General features: G+C 45.5%; 5 protein-coding genes and 3 pseudogenes across 5 annotated transcripts; 4 read left to right on the forward strand and 4 right to left on the reverse strand.

Annotated features, from left to right (window-relative positions):
- Positions 1 to 2,966: 2,966 nt before the first annotated feature.
- LOC9660420 (early endosome antigen 1) lies at positions 2,967 to 6,707 on the reverse strand. Its single transcript, XM_002986673.2, has 5 exons — positions 6,574 to 6,707; positions 6,430 to 6,513; positions 3,566 to 6,364; positions 3,389 to 3,511; positions 2,967 to 3,309 (listed from the first exon to the last, which is right to left on the reverse strand). Exons 2-5 carry the CDS (start codon positions 6,487 to 6,489, stop codon positions 3,079 to 3,081), a joined length of 3,213 nt encoding a protein of 1,070 aa, XP_002986719.1. The 5' UTR covers positions 6,490 to 6,513; positions 6,574 to 6,707; the 3' UTR covers positions 2,967 to 3,078.
- Positions 6,708 to 8,430: 1,723 nt separating this feature from the next.
- Positions 8,431 to 8,898, forward strand: LOC112341074 (cytochrome P450 71A6-like). The gene has a single exon (XM_024660543.1). It carries the CDS (start codon positions 8,431 to 8,433, stop codon positions 8,896 to 8,898), a length of 468 nt encoding a protein of 155 aa, XP_024516311.1.
- Positions 8,899 to 9,797: 899 nt separating this feature from the next.
- Positions 9,798 to 11,364, forward strand: LOC9662565 (cytochrome P450 71A1). Its single transcript, XM_002986619.2, has 2 exons — positions 9,798 to 10,643; positions 10,692 to 11,364. The coding sequence occupies exons 1-2, from the start codon at positions 9,798 to 9,800 to the stop codon at positions 11,307 to 11,309; spliced, it is 1,464 nt and encodes a 487-aa protein (XP_002986665.2). The 3' UTR covers positions 11,310 to 11,364.
- LOC9660421 lies at positions 10,629 to 13,228 on the reverse strand (annotated as a pseudogene).
- A 2,096-nt stretch (positions 13,229 to 15,324) lies between these two features.
- LOC9662566 (tetratricopeptide repeat protein 30A) lies at positions 15,325 to 16,835 on the forward strand. Its single transcript, XM_002986620.2, has 5 exons — positions 15,325 to 15,462; positions 16,034 to 16,096; positions 16,217 to 16,441; positions 16,503 to 16,671; positions 16,721 to 16,835. The coding sequence occupies exons 1-4, from the start codon at positions 15,325 to 15,327 to the stop codon at positions 16,668 to 16,670; spliced, it is 594 nt and encodes a 197-aa protein (XP_002986666.2). The 3' UTR covers position 16,671; positions 16,721 to 16,835.
- Positions 16,660 to 18,227, reverse strand: LOC9660422 (cytochrome P450 71A1). The gene is made up of 2 exons (XM_002986675.2): positions 17,382 to 18,227; positions 16,660 to 17,332 (listed from the first exon to the last, which is right to left on the reverse strand). The coding sequence occupies exons 1-2, from the start codon at positions 18,225 to 18,227 to the stop codon at positions 16,715 to 16,717; spliced, it is 1,464 nt and encodes a 487-aa protein (XP_002986721.2). The 3' UTR covers positions 16,660 to 16,714.
- Positions 18,228 to 20,616: 2,389 nt separating this feature from the next.
- Positions 20,617 to 22,155, forward strand: LOC112341069 (annotated as a pseudogene).
- On the reverse strand, positions 22,123 to 24,517 carry LOC9662568 (annotated as a pseudogene).
- Between the last annotated feature and the right edge of the window lie 319 nt (positions 24,518 to 24,836).

The following is a 24,836-nucleotide window of genomic DNA, read 5'->3' on the forward strand; positions in this document are numbered from 1 at the left end:
GCTTAATAATAGTGCTTACTATTCATTAATTATATTGATCAATTTTATGATTATAACATGTTTATAATTCATAAACACAAGATTAAATATCAACTTTCAGAATAAACTAAAATATGCTAGAAAGTGTTTAGGAATGTTTATAAATTATAAATACATGATTAATTTAAATGAATAACAACCGTTAGATAGTAGAATATCCCAGAGTATCCAAGTATATTCTAAGTATATTCACTACCACTAAGCAAACCAATAAATAGAAATAATAATATTATTAAGCAAACTAAATATTGCACACACATTTAAAAATATACAAATTAGGAGTTTTTGCTGAACATGGGCATCTGATGTGAGGGAGGACCAAATTTCTCACCCCAGGATTCTTCATGACTGGTTTGTAGGACTGACTAGAACACCCTCGTCGTCAAGCATTTCTGCCGCCTGTTCTCAAGCATCACCATGCTAGATGGATTGCTGGAGCACACGCCAGCATTTGCCAGGCACATCAAATCTTCTACCTGGTCAGCCTGAGGGCAAGGACCGGAGCTTCTCTGCTTCCTTCTAACTGTAAGAAATCTTTGGTGATCCATTCTAGTTCTCCGATTTTGAACTTTATCCAAAAGTAAATTAGGCAATCTGAGAGGAATTTCGGCAAGCGAAGACTAATGTCTGATACCGCGGCATATTCTGTACCACCACCTTGCTCATGTTTTTTAGGTCATTTGGGAGAATATGGATCTAGAGAGCATATACTTAGAATATATCCACCTCTAAGCAATATTTTGGTTTGTGGTTTGAGTATATTCTAGCATAACATAATCTTGAGTTCCCGAAATTCCTCATAAATGTTGGCAAGTACATGTAATTAAAAGCACAAAACATAGAATATCTAAAAGTGAAGCGACAGTGGTTGCCTCCTCCGTGAGAAGCCGCCTTGAGAACCCTAGTATCACAATCTCTGTAGATCTGTGACAACAAGGGAAATCCATTTCTCAAGAGGAGAAAACTAAGAAGTGTTTCTTACCTCGTCAAGTTCTTCTATGTTTGGCTCCGCCAGACGAGTCTTCGATCATTTCCTGGAGACCAGGAATAAGAGTTTGCCTCACAAGTCACCATGTTGAGAGGATGAGCACTCGTGACTCCTTTCAGCTCCATCCGAAAGAAGAGTTCCAAAGCGATAGCCATGCCATCTTCTAAAGCACGGAGTTTGACAAGTTTGCCTATCCAAACTAGCGCAAGCTTTCAACGCAGCCACAAAGGTGAGAAAACCCCGGATCGTTCCATGAATGGAAACAGCTCCACTCGAGAACCAAGCCCGTGCGCTCCGCTCTCCATTTGTTTTCACGCATGAGAACCATTTACTGTCAGCCATCCTCGAACGATTGTGGCTGCGTTGAAGGCCTGCTCCCTCCTGGCAACCGAAGAAGATAGCGTACTGGATGATGCGACTGAGAAGAAACGCGTGATCAAGTTTGAGTCGGTGAAAATCCGAGCGGTTTTGATTCGCATGTGTGCCGAGCCCGTGCCGAGTGTGGACGCTCGTGGAGTGTTCGACAGGCTGGATTTTTCGACTGTGTCATGGAACAGTTTGATGCTTGGATACAATGCGTGGCTCGCCGTTTTTTCAGTGTAGGCCTGGATCATAGTCGGAGGAATGAACGCCTGTCAAACACGGCACTTCCATCTTCAACAAGGTGCTGACAAAGGCATCTGTGTCACAGCCACAGCTCGTCGCTCTGGACAGCGTGGATGGAAATGCCTATAGATAGATCTTGAGCTTCACCAGTTTTCCATCATCAACCTTTAGCGCCTTGATTGTATTTACACCATTTTTCTAAACCATTTGCCATACATTGTGCTGAGAATACTTGCGCATACCTGGCTTCTCGACAGACTCTTTTCTTCTTGCCCGCTGCGATGTGGATGCCGCATATCCATCCATCTTTCGACTGATATTCTTACCTTAATAGTGGGAATCTACGCTGTTTAAGCTAACCCAGCCTTTACTTTAGTGCATATATAAATAAATAAGGTCAAGTCCTTTAGGATCGTACGAGCTATGGCGAGAGCAAGCAAGAGAAGTAGAGAAGACGATGGTATCATGGTGCCGACAAAGAAGCGTCGACTGAGAAGCGAGAGGGCTTGCAAGCTCACGGCCCAAGAGGTGAGGGATCAAAACTTGTACGGCGTGTGGGAGCACCACGACCTTCCGGACAACGTGTACCAGTGCCCAAGGTGCCAATCTTACAACACGCGGTTCGATTACTACAACAACGAGAAGAGTACTGGCAAGCGCGACCAGCCGCGCTATATTTGTAGGTCGTGCAAGGGAAAATGGACACAAGGTGGCAAGGTAAGGGACGTATCGCTATCGCCCACTGGTGGAAATAAGACTTTAAAGAGCCATGGGGGAGACAAGATCGCTCCAGTCGTCCAGGAAGAATTTGTAGGCGAATCATCTCAAGTTATGGGTGATTGTGTTGCGGGTTTTGATCAAACTATGTATTGGGAGCAAAGTCATGGTGTTGGTGATTGTGCCCAACCTCTCTCTCACGAGGGTTTTGATCAAAACAGTTATTGGGAGCTTCTAGGCTTGGGTCAAGGGCCTGTTGGTGATTGTGTGCAAGAAGTATTTGCTCAAACTAGCGAGCTTGGCGATGGAGTGTTTGCTGATCAAGTTAGTCAGGAGTTTGTTGGTGATTGTGAGCAAGAACTGTTTGCTCAAACTAGTGAGCTTGGCGATGGAGTGTTTGCTGATCAAGTTAGTCAGGAGTTTGTTGGTGGGGTTCAAGGTGGAGATGTGCAAACCAATTGCTGGGGGCAACCTCAAGAATTCAACGATGTGTTTCTTGATATTGAGGGATTTCTGGCAGACCTGCCAGAAATACAAGCTTGCTGATTCATGGAAATTTTTGTCAAAAGAAAATTTATAGTTGGATCCCAGGGTTTCCAGAGAGTTTTCATTTGTTTGATGAGTAGAAGCCTACATAGAATTATATTTCAATCTGTATGTCAAATAATTTAGGATATGAAAAGCCGCAAAGATAAGAAAAAATATATACTTTTTCTTTTTCCTCTCTCTCAAAATAGTTTCCTGTCCACCAGTAAGCCGACGACGAAGGAGCTCACAGAAACCGCGACAATGGTTGCTCCAAGGAACCCGGAGGAAGCCTTGCCCTGCTTTCCCACCACTTTGTCCTCGCCACTGCTCGTCTCCTCCTCCACAACTCCTGCGGAAGGAGCCGCTCCTTTCCTCCTCCTCGGCATTGCCTTGAGAGCTCCGGTATCGAAATCTCTGGAGATACTTCTCATCTGTGACGAAGATGAAAATCCATGTCTTAGCAGCAAGCGAGGAAGAAGGAGAGAAAACTGTACAAGTGTGGTTCCTTACCTCGACTTCTTCAACGGCTGGCTCCGCTGGACGAGTTTCCAACTTCTTGGCAAACGCTCCATTTACGTGGATCTCACTCAGCTTCTTACGAAGATCCTCTCTCTCGCCTTTGATACTAGATATCTGGTGTTCATCACAAAGTATTAGAAGGAAAGAAGAAGACCAAGCAAGAGTTACCTCATTATCCAGCAGCTGCTTTTCCTTGGAAAACTCTTCGCTCATCGCGCTTAGCTTGGCGAGGAGCGACTTGGTCTCCGATGCGTAGCCATCTCGCTGCTGGGCCTCGCTCTCCTGCATTCGCGAGATCGTCTTCTCCTGCTCAGAAATGAGTCGAGCTGCTTCGTCCAGTTTTTCCTCCAGAGAGCTCGCCACACCTTGGACCTTCGCGAGCTCTGCTTGAAAGTTTGATGCCATAGCCTCGGCTTCCTTCTCGAGCTCTTGCACCTTCTTACTTTCGGCGTCTTTGGATCTCGCAGCCTCTCGTTTGGTGGCCTCGAGCACTTCCTCCGTATTAGCCAGCTTCTCCGCCAGCTTCTCGATGGTACTCTCGAGAGCGGCGATCTTCTCCGCTGCGGCTCTCTGGCTCTCCCCTGCGTCAGCCTGATGCTTTGCCGTAGCTTCTTCTGCGCTCGAAAGCTTGCCTCGCAGTTCTGCCTCGGCTTGGAAAGCCGACTTGAGAGTCTCCTCTTGGCCAGCCAAGGTCTCTTTCAAAGCTGTCAGCTTGGAGTTCACAGCCGAGAGCTCCTGCTCTCTTTCCGAGGCCACCTTTTCTCGTTCGCCTGCTGTTGCCTCGTGCATTGCTGAAGTTTCTTCTGCGAGCTTGAGCTGTTGACGTAGCTCCGCCTCGGTGTCAACAGCCGCCTTCAGAGTTTCTTCCTGACTCGCCAAAACCTTCTCTAGAGATGCCAGTTTCGAATGTAAACTCGACATCTCCTCTTCCAGCTCCGCAACCTTCTTGTTGGAGACGTTGGCGAGCTCTTCATAATGCGCCGATTTGCTCTCGGCAGCTTCGACGCTCCCTTGGAGTGTCACATGCATTTGACGAGAGCTCTCCACAACTCCTTCGAGCTCGGAAGCCTTTGCCGCGTGAGTGGAAAGTTCTGCTTGGATTTCACGCAGCTTGTCCTCGAGCTGCGCAGAATTCTGGCTATACTCGTTGCTGGACTTCTCGTGAATCGCAGACGTCTCCTCCGCCGTCCGGAGCTTCTGCTCAAGTTCCTTCTCTCTTTCCACGCCGGAGCTCAAATCTCGCGCAAGAGCTTCGTGTCTAGAGGACGCCTCCTCCGTCTGTCTCGTTAGCGATTCTTGAAGCTCATTCAATGCCGCTTTATAATCTGCCTCTTGCTTTTCACCTGCTGCTCTGGACGCTTCGAGCTGCTCAGCGAGCTTCGCTTCCCTGTCCTTGGAATCTTGAAGCTCCGCTTGCAGTTTTGTAGTCAATTCTGCGGCTTCGTTAGCTTGACTTTGAAGAGCCAGGAGAGACTCTTTTAACTGCGAGGTCGTTGCCGAGGACTCTTCCAAGCTTCGCTCGTAGTTTTGGTATTTCTCGTCGGCCAGGCTCAGCTTCTCATGGAGTTCCTTTTGAAGATCGTCGTGCTTTGCCTGAATCCCAGCTGCAGTCGCCACGTGTTTCTCTGCTGTTGACTTTGCCTCTTCCAAATCACTCCGCAAGCCACTAATCACAAGCTCGCTCGACTTAAGCTTTTCTTCAGAAGCAGCGGCAATGGCTTCGATACTTGTCAGGCTCTCGCTAAGTTCCGCCACCGTCATCAGATGCTTTTGGGCATCACCTTCGTGGCCTGCGGCAGATTCCTCTGCGGAGCGCAACTTGGACTCCAATGCCGTGATCTTGCTCTCGGCGTCAGCTGCCGTCTGTTGAAGAAGCTGTAGTTGAGCTTCTGTTTCCTTCAAGATCGCCTCAAATTTGGAAGCGGCTGCCACCTTTTCTTTCAAGTTTTCGCATTCGGCCTGCCATGACTTGCTGCTTTCTTCAGCAACATCTCCTCTCGCCCGAGCTTCTTGAAGAAGTCGCTCAACATCTTTCGCTTTTTCCATCCACTCCTTAGCCTGTTCCTCTTGGACCGAAACGTTCTTCTTATACGTTTCAACCTCCTCGAGAGAATCCTTCGCATTCTTCTCGAGATCATTCACCGAGGCTTTGAGAGCAGACACCTCAGCCTCCAGCTCAGCCATTGAAGCCCGAGCAGATTCGATCTCCACTTTGTGACTTTCAGCTTCGTCTTTCGATCGTGACTCCGCGTCCACTAGCAGCTTCTCAAGCTCACCCTTGGCTTTGGACAAAGCCTCCAGCTGACCATTGAGTGACGCCTCGGCGGACTTGCTTGCTTCTACTTCAGCCTCGGCTTTCTCAACCTTTTCCGTAAGGATTGCCACCTGACTGGAAAGCTCTTGGACTTTTTCCTCGCCAGCTTTTACCTCGGCAGCTTTGTCCGCTTGTAGCTTCTCCATATCTTGCTGCAAAGCCCGCAACTTTCCTTCCGTCTCCTTGGCAGCCAAGGCAGCCGATTCCTCGTTCTTCTTCAAGTCCGCGACAGCATCACTGGAAAGTTGGAGTTTTTCTGTGAGCTCATCCACTTGTGCTTGGAGGGCAGCGGCAGCTTCTTTGGATGACTGGAGGGCGATGGATGCATTCTTGTCGCTGGTTTCCAGCTTAAGTTGCGATCCTTTCAACTGTTCTTCTAGCTCCTTCACGAGGCTCTGCGCATCGGCGACTTCCTTCTCCAGTTTCTCCTTGGTCAATGTGTGCTTCTCCATCGACGATAACAATTCCGCGAGCTTGGATTCAGCAGCATCGCTTCTCTTGCTGGCATCCTCGAGATTCTTCTTGGCATCCTCGAGCGACTCAAACAAAACGCCAGCCTTCTCCTTGGCAGTCTCTAGTTCCTTCTCCAATTCTTCCTTGCCGGCCAGCAATTTCTCTAGCTCGGTCACCTTGCTCTTGAGAGCGGTAGTTTCCTGTTTCCAGTGGAAGAAAATCGTCAGATCGGCACGGAAACGCGAACGAATCCAGCGAATCTCACCTCCTCGTCCTTCTCGAGCGCCGGTGCGACGACGGCATCCGAGTTCTCCGCATCGGCCATTGGAATCCGAAATTCCTCCCAAATCTGGCCAAGAAATCCTCGTCTCGATCAATGCGCGTCAATGTGCCAAAGAAAAGATCATACCTCTCGGCCCGCGGCACGCCCTGGCGCAGCTCCCGATCCAATCAATCCCTAGAAAACCTAGCGCGCAACGCTGAGCCGCCTAGAACTCTCCTCCCACGAAGCACAGAAAAACAAGACCCTTCAAAGCCCTTTCAATGACATAGGCGCTTGCGTGGCAGATATATCCTAGCTGGCGCACCGACGAGGCAAGCCCTAATCCCTGCTGGCATCATACGTGGCACATTGTATTGAAGACAAGGCCGGCGCTTTTGGTCACAGTCAGTGCCGACAGAAAATTCGTAGAAAAATGCGTGCGTTCCATCTTCTTTTTTTTCTAAACATCTCCTCCACAAACACGAGCACTGCTTTAGAACGATTCTCCACCAAAAGAAAGGAGCGCCATTGATGATCAATGGATGGAGCATCGATCTACAAAGTTTTTCCCTCAATGGTAAGAATGGAAAGAACACTAACATACCTTAGTTGTAAGAATCATGAACTGCGATATATCTCTTCAGTTTTTGTAGCAGAATAATTGTGGAGATCGAGCTACCGGTCGTCACTGAAAAAACTATGGTGACATGTTACCCTCTTTAAAGTTGGAAGCTCTCAATTTTTGGAGGATACAAGCAAAGGTCCCACGATGGAGTGGAAGAACTGTTGAAACGATCGCAACTTAAGCTGGTTTGAAATCCAATTTTCTTCTAGTCTGTGCCCGTGCCTTATTATAACAAGCTTCTTTGTGTACAAAATACCTTCAGATACCAGTATTGGAGGCTGTCATTGATTTACTTCATAGTCAAACAAAGATTATATTTAAAAATGTAGTATTTTTCATATTGTCACTGCCCTAGTGGCAGAAGAAGCAAAACTCACATCCATGGTGCTTGGAGAGCCAATTCCAGGTGTTCTATGTGAATGGGTTCTTGTCACCCACAGGTTGCGTGACATTGAGAAATTGTCCCACAAAGGACGCTAATACACCATGTTTGGCTTGGAATTAGCTTTCCCGAGCTCCATTTACAAGGCTCTCTTGGAGGATTGAAAACTATAGCCGGCCCAAATGTGTTTTCTGGAAGTTTCACAAGAACCAAGCGAACTCAAGCTGTGCCAGTTTTGATGTGCCAACAAGCCTTCGAGGAACGCATGATACCATGTTCTGATCTGGGATACTTGTGTTTGGTCATTACCCGCGGAGCATTTTCTTTCCAATCACAATGGTGAGGATTGTAAATTCAAAGCCCACACACTTAGAGGATTTATCTTAACTTCGATTTGAACTAAGCTACATGCATAGTAGGATTCCCTTTGAGATTGAATTTCCTATGGCAAGCAATTTGTGATTATAAGTTTGGTCTACAGGTCATGTTACAGCCACATGACTAAGGCTTAACACAAAAAGTAGCATTGATATACAGAAGATTCGGAGGAGCATCTTGCACATACCTACTCACCTTCTCCTGAATATCAATGACACCTTTGGTAGCAAGTCGTAGTGGTGTTACAAAATCACGGTGGTCCCCAGATTACCCTGATATGATGTAATTCCAGTCCGACCCTGAGTGAGTCCGATCTGTCCGTAAAAGCTCAAAGATAAGGGTTTCGATCCATCAAAACCAGGGGTTGCTTGAGCCCCAAGATCAACACAAGCTGAAACGGATATACATGAAACCACTCATAACCAGAAGAAGAAGAAAAACATAGAGAAGAAACGTATGTTGCAACCAATGCCAGCTCTATTTGTGATAAGAAATGCATGGAGGCAGACCCTCTATTGACTTCCTTGCATAAATACAAAGATGTCAATTGTAAAATCGTGCAGGAGGAAGCTATCTCTTACTATAAGTAGATTGCATACACTGGTGTATAAAATTACCCATGGCAAGTATTGTAGCTCTGTCCTTGCTTACACTCTCTTTCGGTCTTCTATGGAGGATTCTAACGAAAATTGTTGATCGAAGCCTTCCTCCAGGCCCGCCTAGAGTGCCGCTTCTGGGTCACTTGCATTTGCTGGGTGTTCTTCCTCACAAATCTCTCTCGGATCTCTCAAGTAGATATGGCCCCGTCATGTTGCTCTGGTTTGGGTTTGCTCCAACGCTTGTGGTCTCTTCCCCAGATGCTGCAAGAGAAGTTCTGTGCACTCAAGATCTTGCCTTTGCTTCAAGGCCAAACATATCTTTAGCCAAGTACATGTTCTACAAGGACTTGGCATGGACCAGCTATGGTCCCTATTGGAGATTGATGAGGAAGGTCACCACTGTGGAACTCTTCACTGCAAAAAGGCTCGAGGAATCCAGAATGGTGAGGCACACGCAAGACTATATGCAAAAGCAACTAATGTGGTGACAAAGAGCATACCTACCAATGCTGAGTTCGGGATACTGTCGCACTCCATGTTCCAGAATTTCTGCAAGAACACTAAGAGCTGCAAACTAACGTAAGGAAAATTCGTTCATTGATTGTCCAAGAATAACATTACCTGGACCGTAAAGCTTTAGACGGTAAAGACAAACAGCTCTGTTCTAATCCAGCTCAAGCTGTGCCAGTTTTGATGTGCCATCAAGCCTTCGAGAAACGCATGATACCATGTTCTGATCTGGGATACTTGTGTTTGGTCATTACCTGCGGAGTATTTTCTTTCCAATCACAATGGTGAGGATTCTAAATTAAAAAGCCCACACACTTGGAGATTTTATCTCAACTTCGATTTGAACTAAGCTACACGCATTATAGCATTCACTTTGCAATTTGTGATTATAAGTTCGGTCTACAGTTTTTCCAAGGAGGCTTGACACAAAAAATAGCATTGAGGAGCATCTAGCACATACCTACTTACCTTCACCTGAATATCAATGACACCTTTGGTAGCAAGTCGTAGATGGCGTTACAAAATCAGATTCACAATCCACCCCGGATATGATGTAATTCCAATCCGACCCTCAGCGATCTGTCCGTAAAAGCTCAAAGATAAGGGTTTCGATTCATCAAAACCAAAGAAGAAGAAAGAAACGAAGAACATCGAGAGGAACGTATGTTGCAACCAAAGCCAACGTAACGTAGTGACAAAGATCGTATCCTAGTGAAAAGTATTTGAGGACGAGAAGAATGAACAGATAAGAAATGCATGAGGGAGACCCTTTGTTGACTTCCTTGCATAAATACAAAGATGTCAATCGTAAAATCGTGCAGGAGGAAGCTATCTCTTACTATAAGTAGATTGCACACACTGGTGTGTAAAATTATCCATGGCAAGTATTGTAGCTCTGTTCTTGCTTACACTGTCTTTTGGTCTTCTATGGAGGATTCTAACGAAAATTGTTGATCGAAGCCTTCCTCCAGGCCCGCCTAGAGTGCCGCTTCTGGGTCACTTGCATTTGCTGGGTGTTCTTCCTCACAAATCTCTCTCGGATCTCTCAAGTAGATATGGCCCCGTCATGTTGCTCTGGTTTGGTTTTGCTCCAACGCTTGTGGTCTCTTCCCCAGATGCTGCAAGAGAAGTTCTGTGCACTCAAGATCTTGCCTTTGCTTCAAGGCCAAACATATCTATAACCAAGTACATGTTCTACAATGGTAAGGACTTGGGATGGACCAGCTATGGTCCCTATTGGAGATTGATGAGGAAGATCACCACTGTGGAACTCTTCACTGCAAAAAGGCTCGAGGAATCCAGAATGGTGAGGCACACGCAAGTTTCGAAGCTCATTGACTTTATAGTCAATAATGGTCAAAACGGGAAAGCCTCAATCAACATGAAATTCCTTTTGTCCATCCTCAACCTCAATGTTGTGAGCTCGATCACGTTGGGGAGAGAATTTCACGCTGGCTCTGTGGAGCTGATCGAAGAAGTAATGCGGCTGATGGACTCGTTTGTGTTGGGCGACTGCTTTCCATTCCTCTCGTGGCTTGGCAGCCCCGTGATCCGAAAGATGATCTCGGCTCACACGAAACTGGACCAGCTTTTGCAAGAGATCGTGGACGAGCACAAGTCTAAATTCAAGTCATCAGAGCGTGCGCGTGACTTTGTTGACGTCCTTTTGTCATTGGAAGACCAAGGAGAAATTGACGTTCAATGCGTCAAAGCAATGATCATGGTAAGTTTAATTTCCTTTGGTATGCTAACCTTATTTTCTCTTCGCAAGGACATGATCATTGCTGGTACTGAAACTTCGGCCATCACTACCGAGTGGGCACTTTCAGAGCTCATGAACAGTCCAACATGTATGATCAAAGCCCAAAAAGAGATTGACACAATTGTGGGCCGTGAGTGGATGGTGGTGGAAGCCGATCTTTGCAAGCTTAGCTACATCCACAATGTTGTCAACGAAGTGTTCCGCTTGCATCCGCCAGCGCCAATGCTACTCCCTCACCATTCAACGCAAGACTGCCTAGTCAACGGCTACAAGATCCCCAAGAACTCGCGAGTTTTGGTCAACGTATGGTCAATTGCACGAGATCCAAGCTTGTGGGAGTCTCCCAATCTCTTCAACCCGGATAGATTTGCGGAGAGCTCGATCAGCTTCAAGGGGAAGAACTTTGAGCTTCTGCCTTTTGGATCTGGTCGAAGGATCTGTCCCGGATTGTCTCTTGGCGTAGCCATGGTTTCGTACACTCTTGCTCGCCTCGTCCATGGGTTCGAGTGGAAGGTCAGTGGCAAGGAGCTGAGCATGGACGAGATCTCGGAAGGAGTGGCGGTGAGACGAAAGGTTCCACTTGAAGTTTTTGCAACACCAAGGCTTGCAAGCCATGCCTACCTGTAATGAAGTTATCTTAGAAACTAGCAAGCTGAATGGACGGACATACCTCATTCTCTAATCTTCAGAAACATCCTCTTGAGCAGCCTGGCTTCTCTGGAGACCGTGTTGGAGTTGTGGCCCTCGCCGGGACTCTCCACGGATGTGTAGACAGTCTTGCCTTGGCTGTCCGCAGCATCAAGAAAGTCGTCTATGTCGGCGTATGTCGCATTCTTCAACTGCATCACGCAAGCTCGAGATTAGATTTCATGAATCCCGTCTTTTGTTGCTTACTACGATCATCTGTTTCGCAAGGCTATCGACCAATGCAAGAAAGCAACGCTTTGCATAAAACCACGTGTCTGCTTCCAGCTTTTTCCCATAAGGCTCCAGACTTCTGATAATACGGCTAATACCGAACTCGAAGATTTGTTTTCGCAGTAGAGGGTACCGATCACAAGGTTTACAATGCATAAATGCAATTCCTGCTTGTCTGGATTCTAGAAAAGGAACACGGAATTAAAACCACTAGTAGCCGCTTAAGTTATATGTAAATGGCAAACCTTGTAGTGCGCTCTCTCTTCCTCTTTTTCAATCTTGAAAAAGTGTGTGCGACATTCAGTCGCCAAACAGGATGATCCGAACACAAGTCTGCTGACTGGTGGAAAATACGCTCTACTTGCACGTAATTTTCTTTGTCCCAGAAAAGCTTTGCAATTGCCATGATGATAGGTATATAATACTATAGAAGAGCCGATGCTCGAAAAGCAAAAGACAAAACATTACGAACATCTTACCTCAAGAGAGTCTTCATACTCTGCCAAAGCCTTCTTGTGGCCCTCCTGATCGCGAGAAAGACAAGAATCCTGGATTTGTTTGGTGAGCCTGCGCATGGTTTCACTATAACGATTTGCCAGCTCATTCATCTTTTGATATGTATCCTGTCCGATAGTCAAGCTTAGCTCAACAACATCACAACTAACAATAATTGAACAACCTCCGGTGACGTCTTTGTCAAAATGATGCAGTTAATAAAGTCGTAGAGGTCCTGCATAATATTTGATGTAAAAAGACTAATGCTTGTGAAGTTTATGTGCTTCAATAGATACTTGAAGATAACTTCCGCATGCTCTGCCATTACATCAGCAGCAAGGTCGTAGAATCCATGGGAAGGTTTACAATACAGCAGAAGTAGATTAGCCAATGTCTCTGAAGGAAATGGAGGATTCTATAGCGAGTGGTCAGAATAATCATAAAAGAATAAAAATATCTACCTGCAACAAAAAATTAAGTTTACGGAAGCCTGCAGTAGGATCAACTTCCATATTCATCAGGGCTTGATCCTGAGGAAAGAAAAAACAAAAATAAACAACTTAGCGAAAGGATCAGAATGTACCGAGTCTAACTCTTCTTCTACACGTGGTGGCATGTCAGTGAGGTTTTCCTTTGCGGCCTCTAAATTTCCATTGACGTAGTCAATGGCAGCCTAAACAAAGAACTAAATCAAGTGAGTCAAAAAGAATTTTGATCGGACCTTCAAGTTGAAAGCGACTAATACAGATTCTTTGAGCGCTGGGCTGTTTCCAACACTACATAGCTCAATGCCCTCTACGTGGCTTTACAAACAGAAAATGCATAGTCTAGAATATATGCAAAAGCAACTAATGTGGTGACAAAGAGCATACCTACCAATGCTGAGCTCGGGATACTATCGCACTCCATGTTCCAGAATTTCTGCAAGAACACTAAGAGCTGCAAACTAACGTAAGGAAAATTCGTTCATTGATTGTCCAAGAATAACATTACCTGGACCGTAATGCTTTAGACGGTAAAGACAAACAGCTCTGTTGCAGGTCAGCTCAAGCTGTACCAGTTTTGATGTGCCAACAATCCTTCGAGGAACGCATGATACCATGTTCTGATCTGGGATACTTGTGTTTGGTCATTACCCGTGGAGCATTTTCTTTCCAATCACAATGGTGAGGATTGTAAATTAAAAAGCCCACACACTTAGAAGATTTATCTCAACTTCGATTTGAACTAAGCTACATGCATAGTAGGATTCACTTTGAGATTGAATTTCCTATGGCAAGCAGTTTGTGATTATAAGTTTGGTCTACAGGTCATGTTACAGCCACATGAATAAGGCTTAACACAAAAAGTAGCATTGATATACAGAAGATTCGGAGGAGCATCTTGCACATACCTACTCACCTTCTCCTGAATACCAATGACACCTTCGGTAGCAAGTCGGAGATGGTGTTACAAAATCACGGTGGTCCCCAGATTACCCTGGATATGATGTAATTCCAATCCGACCTTGAGTGAGTCCGATCTGTCTAAAAGCTCAAAGATAAGGGTTTCGATCCATCAAAACCAGGGGTTGCTTGAGCCCCAAGATCAACACAAGCTGAAACGGATATACATGAAACCACTCATAACCAGAAGAAGAAGAAGAAAAACATAGAGAAGAACGTATGTTGCAACCAATGCCATCTCTATTTGTGATAAGAAATGCATGGAGGCAGACCCGCTATTGACTTCCTTGCATAAATACAAAGATGTCAATTGTAAAATCGTGCAGGAGGAAGCTATCTCTTACTACACACTGGTGTGTAAAATTACCCATGGCAAGTATTATAGCTCTGTTCTTGCTTACACTGTCTTTCGGAGGATTCTAACGAAAATTGTTGATCGAAGCCTTCCTCCAGGCCCGCCTAGAGTGCCGCTTCTGGGTCACTTGCATTTGCTGGGTGTTCTTCCTCACAAATCTCTCTCGGATCTCTCAAGTAGATATGGCCCCGTCATGTTGCTCTGGTTTGGTTTTGCTCCAACGCTTGTGGTCTCTTCCCCAGATGCTGCAAGAGAAGTTCTGTGCACTCAAGATCTTGCCTTTGCTTTAAGTAAGGACTTGGGCTGGACCAGCTATGGTCCCTATTGGAGATTGATGAGGAAGGTCACCACTGTGGAACTCTTCACTGCAAAAAGGCTCGAGGAATCCAGAATGGTGAGGCACACGCAAGTTTCGAAGCTCATGGACTTTATAGTCAATAATGGTCAAAACGGGAAAGCTCAATCGACATGAGATTCCTTTTCTCCATCCTCAACCTCAATGTTGTGAGCTTGATCACGTTTGGGAGAGAATGTCACACTGGCTCTGTGGAGCTGATGGAAGAAGTAATGCAGCTGATGGGCTTGTTTGTGTAGGGCGACTGCTTTCCATTCCTCTCGTGGCTTGGCAGCCCCGTGATCCGAAAGATGATCTCGGCTCACTCGAAACTCGAATCTCGTGGGGGTCAGAAGATCCAACACTTGGGCGACACACTGCACTCTCGGAATGCAGCCGTTGGTGTTCCAGGTCTTCTTCAGCGTATTGGGATCTGTAGTGGTGTCTTTCCCATGCTGTCGAGACTTGGTGGGATTGATGGTATGAGCATTGCTGATGATGATCGTCTGGGGCCGTTGGCTGTTTGGTTGTCGCGTGGTAAAGCTGCCGGCCTCCTCCATTGTTGGTAGCTGGGAGGCGTGGGGGTTCCTAGCAACGCACCACCATCATAGTCCAACTGGTGAATGCTTGCGATTGGGACTCCCGTGGTAAAGCTGCCGGCCCCTCCATTGTTGGTAGCTGGGAGGCGTGGGGGTTCCTAGCAACGCACCACCATCATAGTCCAACTGGTGAATGCTTGCGATTGGGACTCCCGTGCTGATGGTGTGTGCCCTAGAGAGGCATCCTTCGATCACGTCATTCCGATTCCATTCGCAAGAACACCTGGCCTCTTGGTGCATGATGAGGAGTAGCCAGTGAGGACAAGGAAGATTCTGTGCCTTGTTCCCAAGTTTAATATGGGGTTGGCACCCCAGAGAACCGGAAGGCACCGCAAAGTGATCCACCGGGAACATTTTAGTTGTACTGGGTCGTGTTTTGCATACGATCATCCTGTTCTGCCACCTGTCCCCTTTCGGTGATGTGAGTAAGAGGGCCGTGAGAGAGCCACATTGCTATGCCCCAATCGTTTCGTAACAGCAAAGGCAGGATGATGATATGAGCAAGGTGGTGATGCAACTTGATGAGACATTAGCCGGTCTTGATGGGGAAAATTTCATGTACCTAGGCAGGCTGATGATGGCCTTGTGGTCTCGCAGTCGTGTTTATAAACTTTTGTCCTTGTGGTCATTGCTGGTAATCGATCAGTTGTCATAGTCGTCTCACGTTCATCGCCGTAGGTCTTCGCTGGTCATTGGTGCCGGTCATTGGCGATTTGAAATTTTCCTGCTGTTGGGCTCTCCAAGCTCCTCGGCTCCCTTTGCTCGCCATTCACCATGTATGTTGCTCTCGATAAGCATCTGCCATTTCTCGCCATACCCATCATCTAGAAGCGCTCCTTGCCAAGAGAAGTTCATACTCGCCCACAGTTCCTTGCCAGGAACAAGAGGCGACGCCATATCAACACGTTTTCCGTTCTACCGAGGCATCCAAATCCTCTCTGAGAGAAACACGCTTCGCTGCCATAGCCGCACTTCACTCCTCGTCTAAGAGCAAGTAGACATACGCCCAGCACCCAGCCTCTCCTTGTCGAAGAAAGAAGTCTCCGAGAGACCAGAACACCCTGTGAGAGTGATGTCACGAATTGAAACCCGTCACTGCTGCGGAGATCTCGCCAGGCAGCTGTGGATGTTCGCCATCAAACCGTAAGCATCTCCTTTGGCTCCCAAATAGTACGACGAAATTGTAATATATTGGTCTTTAGCAGAATGAAGAGGCCGAAGATTTGATGCGAAAGATTGAAAAAGAGGAAGAGAGAGCGCACTACGAGGTTTGCCATTTAGATATAACTTAAGGAGTGGTTTTAATTCCGTGTTCCTTTTCTAGAATCCAGCGGATCAACTGACCTTCATGTCGGCAATGTTTGCCTCGAGCCACACGGGGCTGGTAGGCCTGGAATGCTTCCTGGAGATGGAGGCCGCAGGAATTGCATGTATGCATTGTAAACCTTGTTATCGGTACCCTCTACTGCGCAAAACAAAACTTCGAGTTCGGTATTAGCCGTATCATCAGAAGTCTGGAGCCTTATGGGAAAAAGCTGGAAGCAGACACGTGGTTTTATGCAAAGCGTTGCTTTCTTGCATTGGTTGATAGCCTTGCGAAACAGATGATCGTGGTAAGCAACAAAAGACGAGGCACGGATTCATGAAATCTAATCTCAAGTTTGCGTGATGCAGTTGAAGGATGCGACATACGCCGACATAGACGACTTTCTTGATGCTGCGGACAGCCAAGGCAAGACTGTCTACACATCCGTGGAGAGTCCCGGCGAGGGCCAGAACTCCAACACGGTCTCCAGAGAAGCCAGGCTGCTCAAGAGGATGTTTCTGAAGATTAGAGAATGAGGTATGTCCGTCCATTAAGCTTGCTAGTTTCTAAGATAACTTCATTACAGGTAGGCATGGCTTGCAAGCCTTGGTGTTGCAAAAACTTCAAGTGGAACCTTTCGTCTCACCGCCACTCCTTCCGAGATCTCGTCCATGCTCAGCTCCTTGCCACTGACCTTCCACTCGAACCCATGGACGAGGCGAGCAAGAGTGTACGAAACCATGGCTACGCCAAGAGACAATCCGGGACAGATCCTTCGACCAGATCCAAAAGGCAGCAGCTCAAAGTTCTTCCCCTTGAAGCTGATCGAGCTCTCCGCAAATCTATCCGGCTTGAAGAGATTGGGAGACTCCCACAAGCTTGGATCTCGTGCAATTGACCATACGTTGACCAAAACTCGCGAGTTCTTGGGGATCTTGTAGCCGTTGACTAGGCAGTCTTGCGTTGAATGGTGAGGGAGTAGCAATGGCGCTGGCGGATGCAAGCGGAACACTTCGTTGACAACATTGTGGATGTAGCTAAGCTTGCAAAGATCGGCTTCCACCACCATCCGCTCACGGCCCACAATCGTGTCAATCTCTTTTTGGGCTTTGATCATACATGTTGGACTGTTCATGAGCTCTGAAAGTGCCCACTCGGTAGTGATGGCCGAAGTTTCAGTACCAGCAAGGATCATGTCCTTGCGAAGAGAAAATAAGGTTAGCATAACCAAAGGAAATTAAACTTACCATGATCATTGCTTTCACGCATTGAACGTCAATTTCTCCTTGGTCTTCCAATGACAAAAGCACGTCAACAAAGTCACCCGCACGCTCTGATGACTTGAATTTAGACTTGTGCTCGTCCACGATCTCTTGCAAAAGCTGGTCCAGTTTCGTGTGAGCCGAGATCATCTTTCGGATCACGGGGCTGCCAAGCCACGAGAGGAATGGAAAGCAGTCGCCCAACACAAACGAGCCCATCAGCCGCATTACTTCTTCGATCACCTCCACGGAGCCAGCGTGAAATTCTCTCCCAAACGTGATCGAGCTCACAACATTGAGGTTGAGGATGGACAAAAGGACTTTCATGTTGATTGAGGCTTTCCCGTTTTGACCATTATTGACTATAAAGTCAATGAGCTTCGAAACTTGCGTGTGCCTCACCATTCTGGATTCCTCGAGCCTTTTTGCAGTGAAGAGTTCCACAGTGGTGACCTTCCTCATCAATCTCCAATAGGGACCATAGGTTGTCCATCCCAAGTCCTTACTATTGTAGAACACGTACTTGGCTACAGATATCTTTGGCCTTGAAGCAAAGGCAAGATCTTGAGTGCACAGAACTTCTCTTGCAGCATCTGGGGAAGAGACCACAAGCGTTGGAGCAAAACCAAACCAGAGCAACATGACGGGGCCATATCTACGTGAGAGATCCGAGAGAGATTTGTGAGGAAGAACACCCAGCAAATGCAAGTGACCCAGAAGCGGCACTCTAGGCGGGCCTGGAGGAAGGCTTCGATCAACAATTTTCGTTAGAATCCTCCATAGAAGACCAAAAGACAGTGTAAGCAAGAACAGAGCTACAAAACTTGCCATGGATAAATTTACACACCAGTGTGTGCAAGCTTATGTAGTAAGAGATAGCTTCCTCCTGCACGATTTTATGATGGTAACATCTTTGTAGTTTTTCAAGGAAGTCAATAGAATTTATGAATTCTATTGACTCTATGAATTTCTTATCTCAAATAGTGTTTATTCTTCTCATTGCAAACTATTTTTCAGTCACTTATAAGTTGATAGTTTAAGGTTAAAGGATACAATCTTTGTCGTTACCTGGCTGGTCATAATGTATGAAATGCAGAGATTCACGAGCACAATTGCTGTGACACTGAGAATGTCATCTCCCGCTTTCTTTACAATCGGTTCATAGTAATGGATTGCTTCTTTGTAGCGATTATCCTGTTAGATGCACAATGAGCATAGATAGCAAATACGATTAGCTCACCTGCATAAAGAAAGTGTGTGCGACATTCAGTCGCCAAACAGGATGATCCGAACACAAGTCTGCTGACTGGTGGAAAATACGCTCTACTTGCACGTAATTTTCTTTGTCCCAGAAAAGCTTTGCAATTGCCATGATGATAGGTATATAATACCATAGAAGAGCCGATGCTAGAAAAACAAAAGACAAAACATTACGAACATCTTACCTCAAGAGAGTCTTCATACTCTGCCATCGTGAGAAAGACAAGAATCCTGGATTTGTTTGGTGAGCCTGCGCATGGTTTCACTAACGATTTGCCAGCTCATTCATCTTTTGATATGCATCCTGTCCGATAGTCAAGCTTATCTCAACAACATCACAACTAACAATAATTGAATAACTTCCGGTGAAAATGATGCAGTTAAAAGTCGTAGAGGTCCTGCATAATATTAAAAGTAAAAAGACTAATGCTTGTGAATTTTATGTGCTTCAAGCGTAACTGAGATGGATACTTGAAGATAACTTCCGCATGCTCTGCCATTACATCAGCAGCAAGGTCGTAGAATCCATGGGAAGGTTTACAATACAGCAGAAGTAGATTAGCCAATGTCTCTGAAGGAAATGGAGGATTCTATAGCGAGTGGTCAGAATAATCATAAAAGAATAAAAATATCTACCTGCAACAAAAAATTAAGTTTACGGAAGCCTGAAACTTCCATATTCATCAGGGCTTGATTGTGAAGCGTGACCTGAGGAAAGGAAAAACAAAAATAAACAACTTTCTGATAGCGGAAGTATCAGAAAGTACTGAGTCTAACTCTTCTTCTGCACGTGGTGGCATGTCAGTGAGGTTTTCTTTTGCGGCCTCTAAATTTCCATTGACGTAGTCAATGGCAGCCTAAACAAAGAACTAAATCAAGTGAGTCAAAAAGAATTTTGATCGGACCTTCAAGTTGAAAGCTTCAACTGATGCAGATTCTTTGAGCGCTGGGCTGTTTCCAACGCTACATAGCTCAATGCCCTCTACGTGGCTTTACAAACAGAAAATGTATAGTCTAGAATATATGCAAAAGCAACTAATGTGGTGACCAAGAGCATACCTACCAATGCTGAGTTCGGGATACTGTCGCACTCCATGTTCCAGAATTTCTGCAAGAACACTAAGAGCTGCAAACTAACGTAAGGAAAATTCGTTCATTGATTGTCCAAGAATAACATTACCTGGACCGTAATGCTTTAGACGGTAAAGACAAACAGCTCTGTTCTAATCCAGCTCAAGCTGTGCCAGTTTTGATGTGCCAACAAGCCTTCGAGAAACGCATGATACCATGTTCTGATCTGGGATACTTGTGTTTGGTCATTACCTGCGGAGTATTTTCTTTCCAATCACAATGGTGAGGATTCTAAATTAAAAAGCCCACACACTTGGAGATTTTATCTCAACTTCGATTTGAACTAAGCTACACGCATTATAGCATTCACTTTGAGATTGAGTTTTGGCAAGCAATTTGTGATTATAAGTTCGGTCTACAGTTTTTCCAAGGAGGCTTGACACAAAAGATAGCATTGAGGAGCATCTAGCACATACCTACTTACCTTCACCTGAATATCAATGGCACCTTTGGTAGCAAGTCGTAGATGGCGTTACAAAATCAGATTCACAATCCACCCCGGATATGATGTAATTCCAATCCGACCCTCAGCGATCTGTCCGTAAAAGCTCAAAGATAAGGGTTTCGCTTCATCAAAACCAAAGAAGAAGAAAGAAACGAAGAACATCGAGAGGAACGTATGTTGCAAACAAAGCCAACGTAATGTAGTGACAAAGATCGACTGACTGAAAAGTATTAGGACAAACACTATTTGTGATAAGAAATGCATGGAGGCAGACCCTCTATTGACTTTCTTGCATAAATACAAAGATGTCAATTGTAAAATCGTGCAGGAGGAAGCTATCTCTTACTATAAGTAGATTGCACACACTGGTGTGTAAAATTACCCATGGCAAGTATTATAGCTCTGTTCTTGCTTACACTGTCTTTCGGTCTTCTGTGGAGGATTCTAACGAAAATTGTTGATCGAAGCCTTCCTCCAGGCCCGCCTAGAGTGCCGCTTCTGGGTCACTTGCATTTGCTGGGTGTTCTTCCTCACAAATCTCTCTCGGATCACTCAAGTAGATATGGCCCCGTCATGTTGCTCTGGTTTGGGTTTGCTCCAACGCTTGTGGTCTCTTCCCCAGATGCTGCAAGAGAAGTTCTGTGCACTCAAGATCTTGCCTTTGCTAAAGATATCTTTAGCCAAGTACATGTTCTACAATGATAAGGACTTGGCATGGACCAGCTATGGTCCCTATTGGAGATTGATGAGGAAGGTCACCACTGTGTCACCACTGTGGAACTCTTCACTGCAAAAAGGCTCGAGGAATCCAGAATGGTGAGGCACACGCAAGTGTCGAAGCTCATTGACTTTATAGTCAATAATGGTCAAAACGGGAAGCCTCCATCAACATGAAATTCCTTTTCTCCATCAACCTCAATGTTGTGAGCTCGATCACGTTTGGGAGAGAATGTCACACTGGATTTCTGGAGCTGATCGAAGAAGTAATGCAGCTGATGGGCTCGTTTGTGTTGGGCGACTACTTTCCGTGGCTTGGCAGCCCCGCGATCCGAAAGATGATCTCGGTTCACACGAAACTGGACCAGCTTTTGCAAGAGATCGTGGACGAGCACAAGTCTAAATTCAAGTCATCAGAGCGTGCGCGTGACTTTGTTGACGTTCTTTTGTCATTGGAAGACCAAGGAGAAATTGACGTTCAATGCGTGAAAGCAATGGTCATGGTAAGTTTAATTTCCTTTGGTATGCTAACCTTATTTTCTCTTCGCAAGGGCATGATGCTTGCTGGTACTGAAACTTCGGCCATCACTACCGAGTGGGCACTTTCAGAGCTCATGAACAGTCCAACATGTATGATCAAAGCCCAAAAAGAGATTGACACAATTGTGGGCCGTGAGCGGATGGTGGTGGAAGCCGATCTTTGCAAGCTTAGCTACATCCACAATGTTGTCAACGAAGTGTTTCGCTTGCATCCGCCAGCGCCATTGCTACTCTCTCGCCATTCAACGCAACACTGCCTAGTCAACGGCTACAAGATCCCCAAGAACTCGCGAGTTTTGGTCAACGTATGGTCAATTGCACGAGATGCAAGCTTGTGGGAGTCTCCCAATCTCTTCAAGCCGGATAGATTTGCGGAGAGCTCGATCAGCTTCAAGGGGAAGAACTTTGAGCTGCTGCCTTTTGGATCTGGTCGAAGGATCTGTCCCGGATTGTCTCTTGGCGTAGCCATGGTTTCGTACACTTGCTCGTCTCGTCCATGGGTTCGAGTGGAAGGTCAGTGGCAAGGAGCTGAGCATGGACGAATCTCGGAAGGAGTGGCGGTTAGACGAAAGGTTCCACTTGAAGTTTTTGCAACACCAAGGCTTGCAAGCCATGCCTACCTGTAATGAAGTTATCTTAGAAACTAGCAAGCTGAATGGACGGACATACCGCATTCTCTAATCTTCAGAAACATCCTCTTGAGCAGCCTGGCTTCTCTGGAGACCGTGTTGGAGTTCTGGCCCCCGCGGGGACTCTCCACGGATGTGTAGACAATCTTGCCTTGGCTGTCCGCAGCATCAAGAAAGTCGTCTATGTCGGCGTATGTCGCATCGTTCAACTGTATCACGCAAGCTTGAGATTAGATTTCATGAATCTGTGCCTCGTCTTTTGTTGCTTACCACGATCACAAGGCTATCGACCAATGCAAGAAAGCAACGCTTCGCATAAAACTACGTGTCTGCTTCCAGCTTTTTCCCATAAGGCTCCAGACTTCTGATGATATGGCTAATACCGAACTCGAAGTTTTTTTTTGCGCAGTAGAGGGTACCGATCACAAGGTTTACAATGCATAAATGCAATTCCTGCTTGTCTGGATTCTAGAAAAGGAACACGGAATTAAAACCACTAGTAGCCGCTTAAGTTATATATAAATGGCAAACCTCGTAGTGCGCTCTCTCTTCCTCTTCTTCAATCTTTCGCATCAAATCTTCGGCCACCTCATTCTGCTAAAGACCAATATATTACAAGAATATATTGTAATCGCCAGAAAAGCTTTGTAATTGCCATGATGATAGGTATATAATACTATAGAAGAGCCGATGCTCGAAAAGCAAAAGACAAAACATTACGAACATCTTACTTCAAGAGAGTCTTCATACTCTGCCAAAGCCTTCTTGTGGCCCTCCTGATCGCGAGAAAGACAAGAATCCTGGATTTGTTTGGTGAGCCTGCGCATGGTTTCACTATAACGATTTGCCAGCTCATTCATCTTTTGATATGCATCCTGTCCGACAGTCAAGCTTAGCTCAACAACATAGCAACTAACAATAATTGAATAACCTCCGGTGACGTCTTTGTCAAAATGATGCAGTTAATAAAGTCGTAGAGGTCCTGCATAATATTAGATGTAAAAAGACTAATGCTTGTGAAGTTTATGTGCTTCAAGCGTACCTGAGATGGATACTTGAAGATAACTTCCACATGCTCTGCCATTACATCAGCTGCAAGATCGTAGAATCCATGGGAAGGTTTACAATACAGCAGAAGTAGATTAGCCAATGTCTCTGAAGGAAATGGAGGATTCTATAGCGAGTGGTCAGAATAATCATAAAAGAATGAAAATGACTACCTGCAACAAAAAATTAAGTTTACGGAAGCCTGCAGTAGGATCAACTTCCATATTCATCAGGGCTTGATTGTGAAGCGTGACCTGAGGAAAGGAAAAACAAAAATAAACAACTTTCTGATAGCGGAAGTATCAGAAAGTACTGAGCCTAACTCTTCTTCTGCACGTGGTGGCATGTCAGTGAGGTTTTCCTTTGCGGCCCCCAAATTTCCATTAACGTAGTCAATGGCAGCCTAAACAAAGAACCAAATCAAGCGAGTCAAAAAGAATTGATCGGATCTTCAAGTTGAAAGCTTCGACTGATGCAGATTCTTTGAGCGCTGGGCTTTTCCAACGCTACATATCTCAATGCCCTCTACGTGGCTTTAAAAGCAGAAAATGTATAGTCTAGAATTTGGAGAAATTTGTTTTATATATAGCCATTTCTTTTATATGGTTGGCTTCAGGTTTAAAGGTTAGTATTTGAGTTGATAAATACTTGGCATTAAAAAGATTACAGGGACAAAGAGTGATGAGCTGTTACATTGCATCAATTATTGCTCTCATGCTTCTAGCATACTTCAGATGCTTGCTTCTAGTGGGGACACTATCTAGATGTTTTTGGTTTCTGACATAGTGTCCACCAGTGGAGGCATAGACCATTGGCTTTTAGATACACGTGAGTTTAGGTGTGTGTCCACTTTCTGATTTGTCCACTCTACTGGCTATTGGTGGTCATGTTTTGCTATGTGTCTTGCTTGCTATTTCTCTCATGTATCATGTGGTGAGCTTCAAGACCCTCTCACCCATGAGAGATGCAAAAGCAACTAATGTGTTGACAAAGAGCATACCTACCAATGCTGAGTTCTATGTGTCTTGCTTGCTATTTCTCTCATGTATCATGTGGTGAGCTTCAAGAGCCTCTCACGCATGAGAGATGCAAAAGCAACTAATGTGGTGACAAAGAGCATACCTACCAATGCTGAGTTCGGGATATTGTCGCACGCCATGTTCCAGAATTTCTGCAAGAACACTAAGAGCTGCAAACTATCGTAAAGAAAATTCGTTCATTGATTGTCCAAGAATAACATTACCTGGACCGTAATGCTTTAGACGGTAAAGACAAACAGCTCTGTTGCAGGCCAGCTCAAGCTGTGCCCGTTTTGATGTGCCAACAAGCCTTCGAGGAACGCATGATACCATGTTCTGATCTGGGATACTTGTGTTTGGTCATTACCTGCGGAGTATTTTCTTGCCAATCACAATGGTGAGGATTCTAAATTCAAAAGCCCACACACTTGGAGATTTTATCTCAACTTCGATTCAAACTAAGCTACACGCATTATAGCATTCACTTTGAGATTGAGCTTGACACAAAAAATAGCATTGAGGAGCATCTAGCACATACCTACCTACCTTCACCTGAATATCAATGACACCTTTATGACACCTTTTGTAGCAAGTCGTAGATGGCGTTACAAAATCAGATTCACAATTCACCCTGGATATAATGTAATTACCA

The sequence above is a fragment of the Selaginella moellendorffii genome, unplaced genomic scaffold (assembly GCF_000143415.4).
Source record: "Selaginella moellendorffii unplaced genomic scaffold, v1.0 SELMOscaffold_75, whole genome shotgun sequence".
In the NCBI taxonomy this organism is placed as follows: domain Eukaryota; kingdom Viridiplantae; phylum Streptophyta; class Lycopodiopsida; order Selaginellales; family Selaginellaceae; genus Selaginella; species Selaginella moellendorffii.

Excerpts from the sequence above, each read along its gene's own strand:
- LOC9662565 (XM_002986619.2), top strand. The coding sequence starts at position 9,798 with ATGGCAAGTATTGTAGCTCTGTTCTTGCTTACACTGTCTTTTGGTCTT. Across the intron at positions 10,644-10,691 it reads GCGTCAAAGCAATGATCATG|GACATGATCATTGCTGGTAC; the intron begins GTAAGTTTAATT and ends TCTCTTCGCAAG.
- LOC9660420 (XM_002986673.2), bottom strand. The coding sequence starts at position 6,489 with ATGGCCGATGCGGAGAACTCGGATGCCGTCGTCGCACCGGCGCTCGAG. Across the intron at positions 3,512-3,565 it reads AGCAGCTGCTGGATAATGAG|ATATCTAGTATCAAAGGCGA; the intron begins GTAACTCTTGCT and ends GATGAACACCAG. Across the intron at positions 3,310-3,388 it reads CAGCCGTTGAAGAAGTCGAG|ATGAGAAGTATCTCCAGAGA; the intron begins GTAAGGAACCAC and ends TCTTCGTCACAG.
- LOC9662566 (XM_002986620.2), top strand. The coding sequence starts at position 15,325 with ATGAGCAAGGTGGTGATGCAACTTGATGAGACATTAGCCGGTCTTGAT. Across the intron at positions 15,463-16,033 it reads TGTCCTTGTGGTCATTGCTG|AATGAAGAGGCCGAAGATTT; the intron begins GTAATCGATCAG and ends GGTCTTTAGCAG. Across the intron at positions 16,097-16,216 it reads AAGAGAGAGCGCACTACGAG|GCCTGGAATGCTTCCTGGAG; the intron begins GTTTGCCATTTA and ends CGGGGCTGGTAG.
- LOC112341074 (XM_024660543.1), top strand. The coding sequence starts at position 8,431 with ATGGCAAGTATTGTAGCTCTGTCCTTGCTTACACTCTCTTTCGGTCTT.
- LOC9660422 (XM_002986675.2), bottom strand. The coding sequence starts at position 18,227 with ATGGCAAGTTTTGTAGCTCTGTTCTTGCTTACACTGTCTTTTGGTCTT. Across the intron at positions 17,333-17,381 it reads GCGTGAAAGCAATGATCATG|GACATGATCCTTGCTGGTAC; the intron begins GTAAGTTTAATT and ends TCTCTTCGCAAG.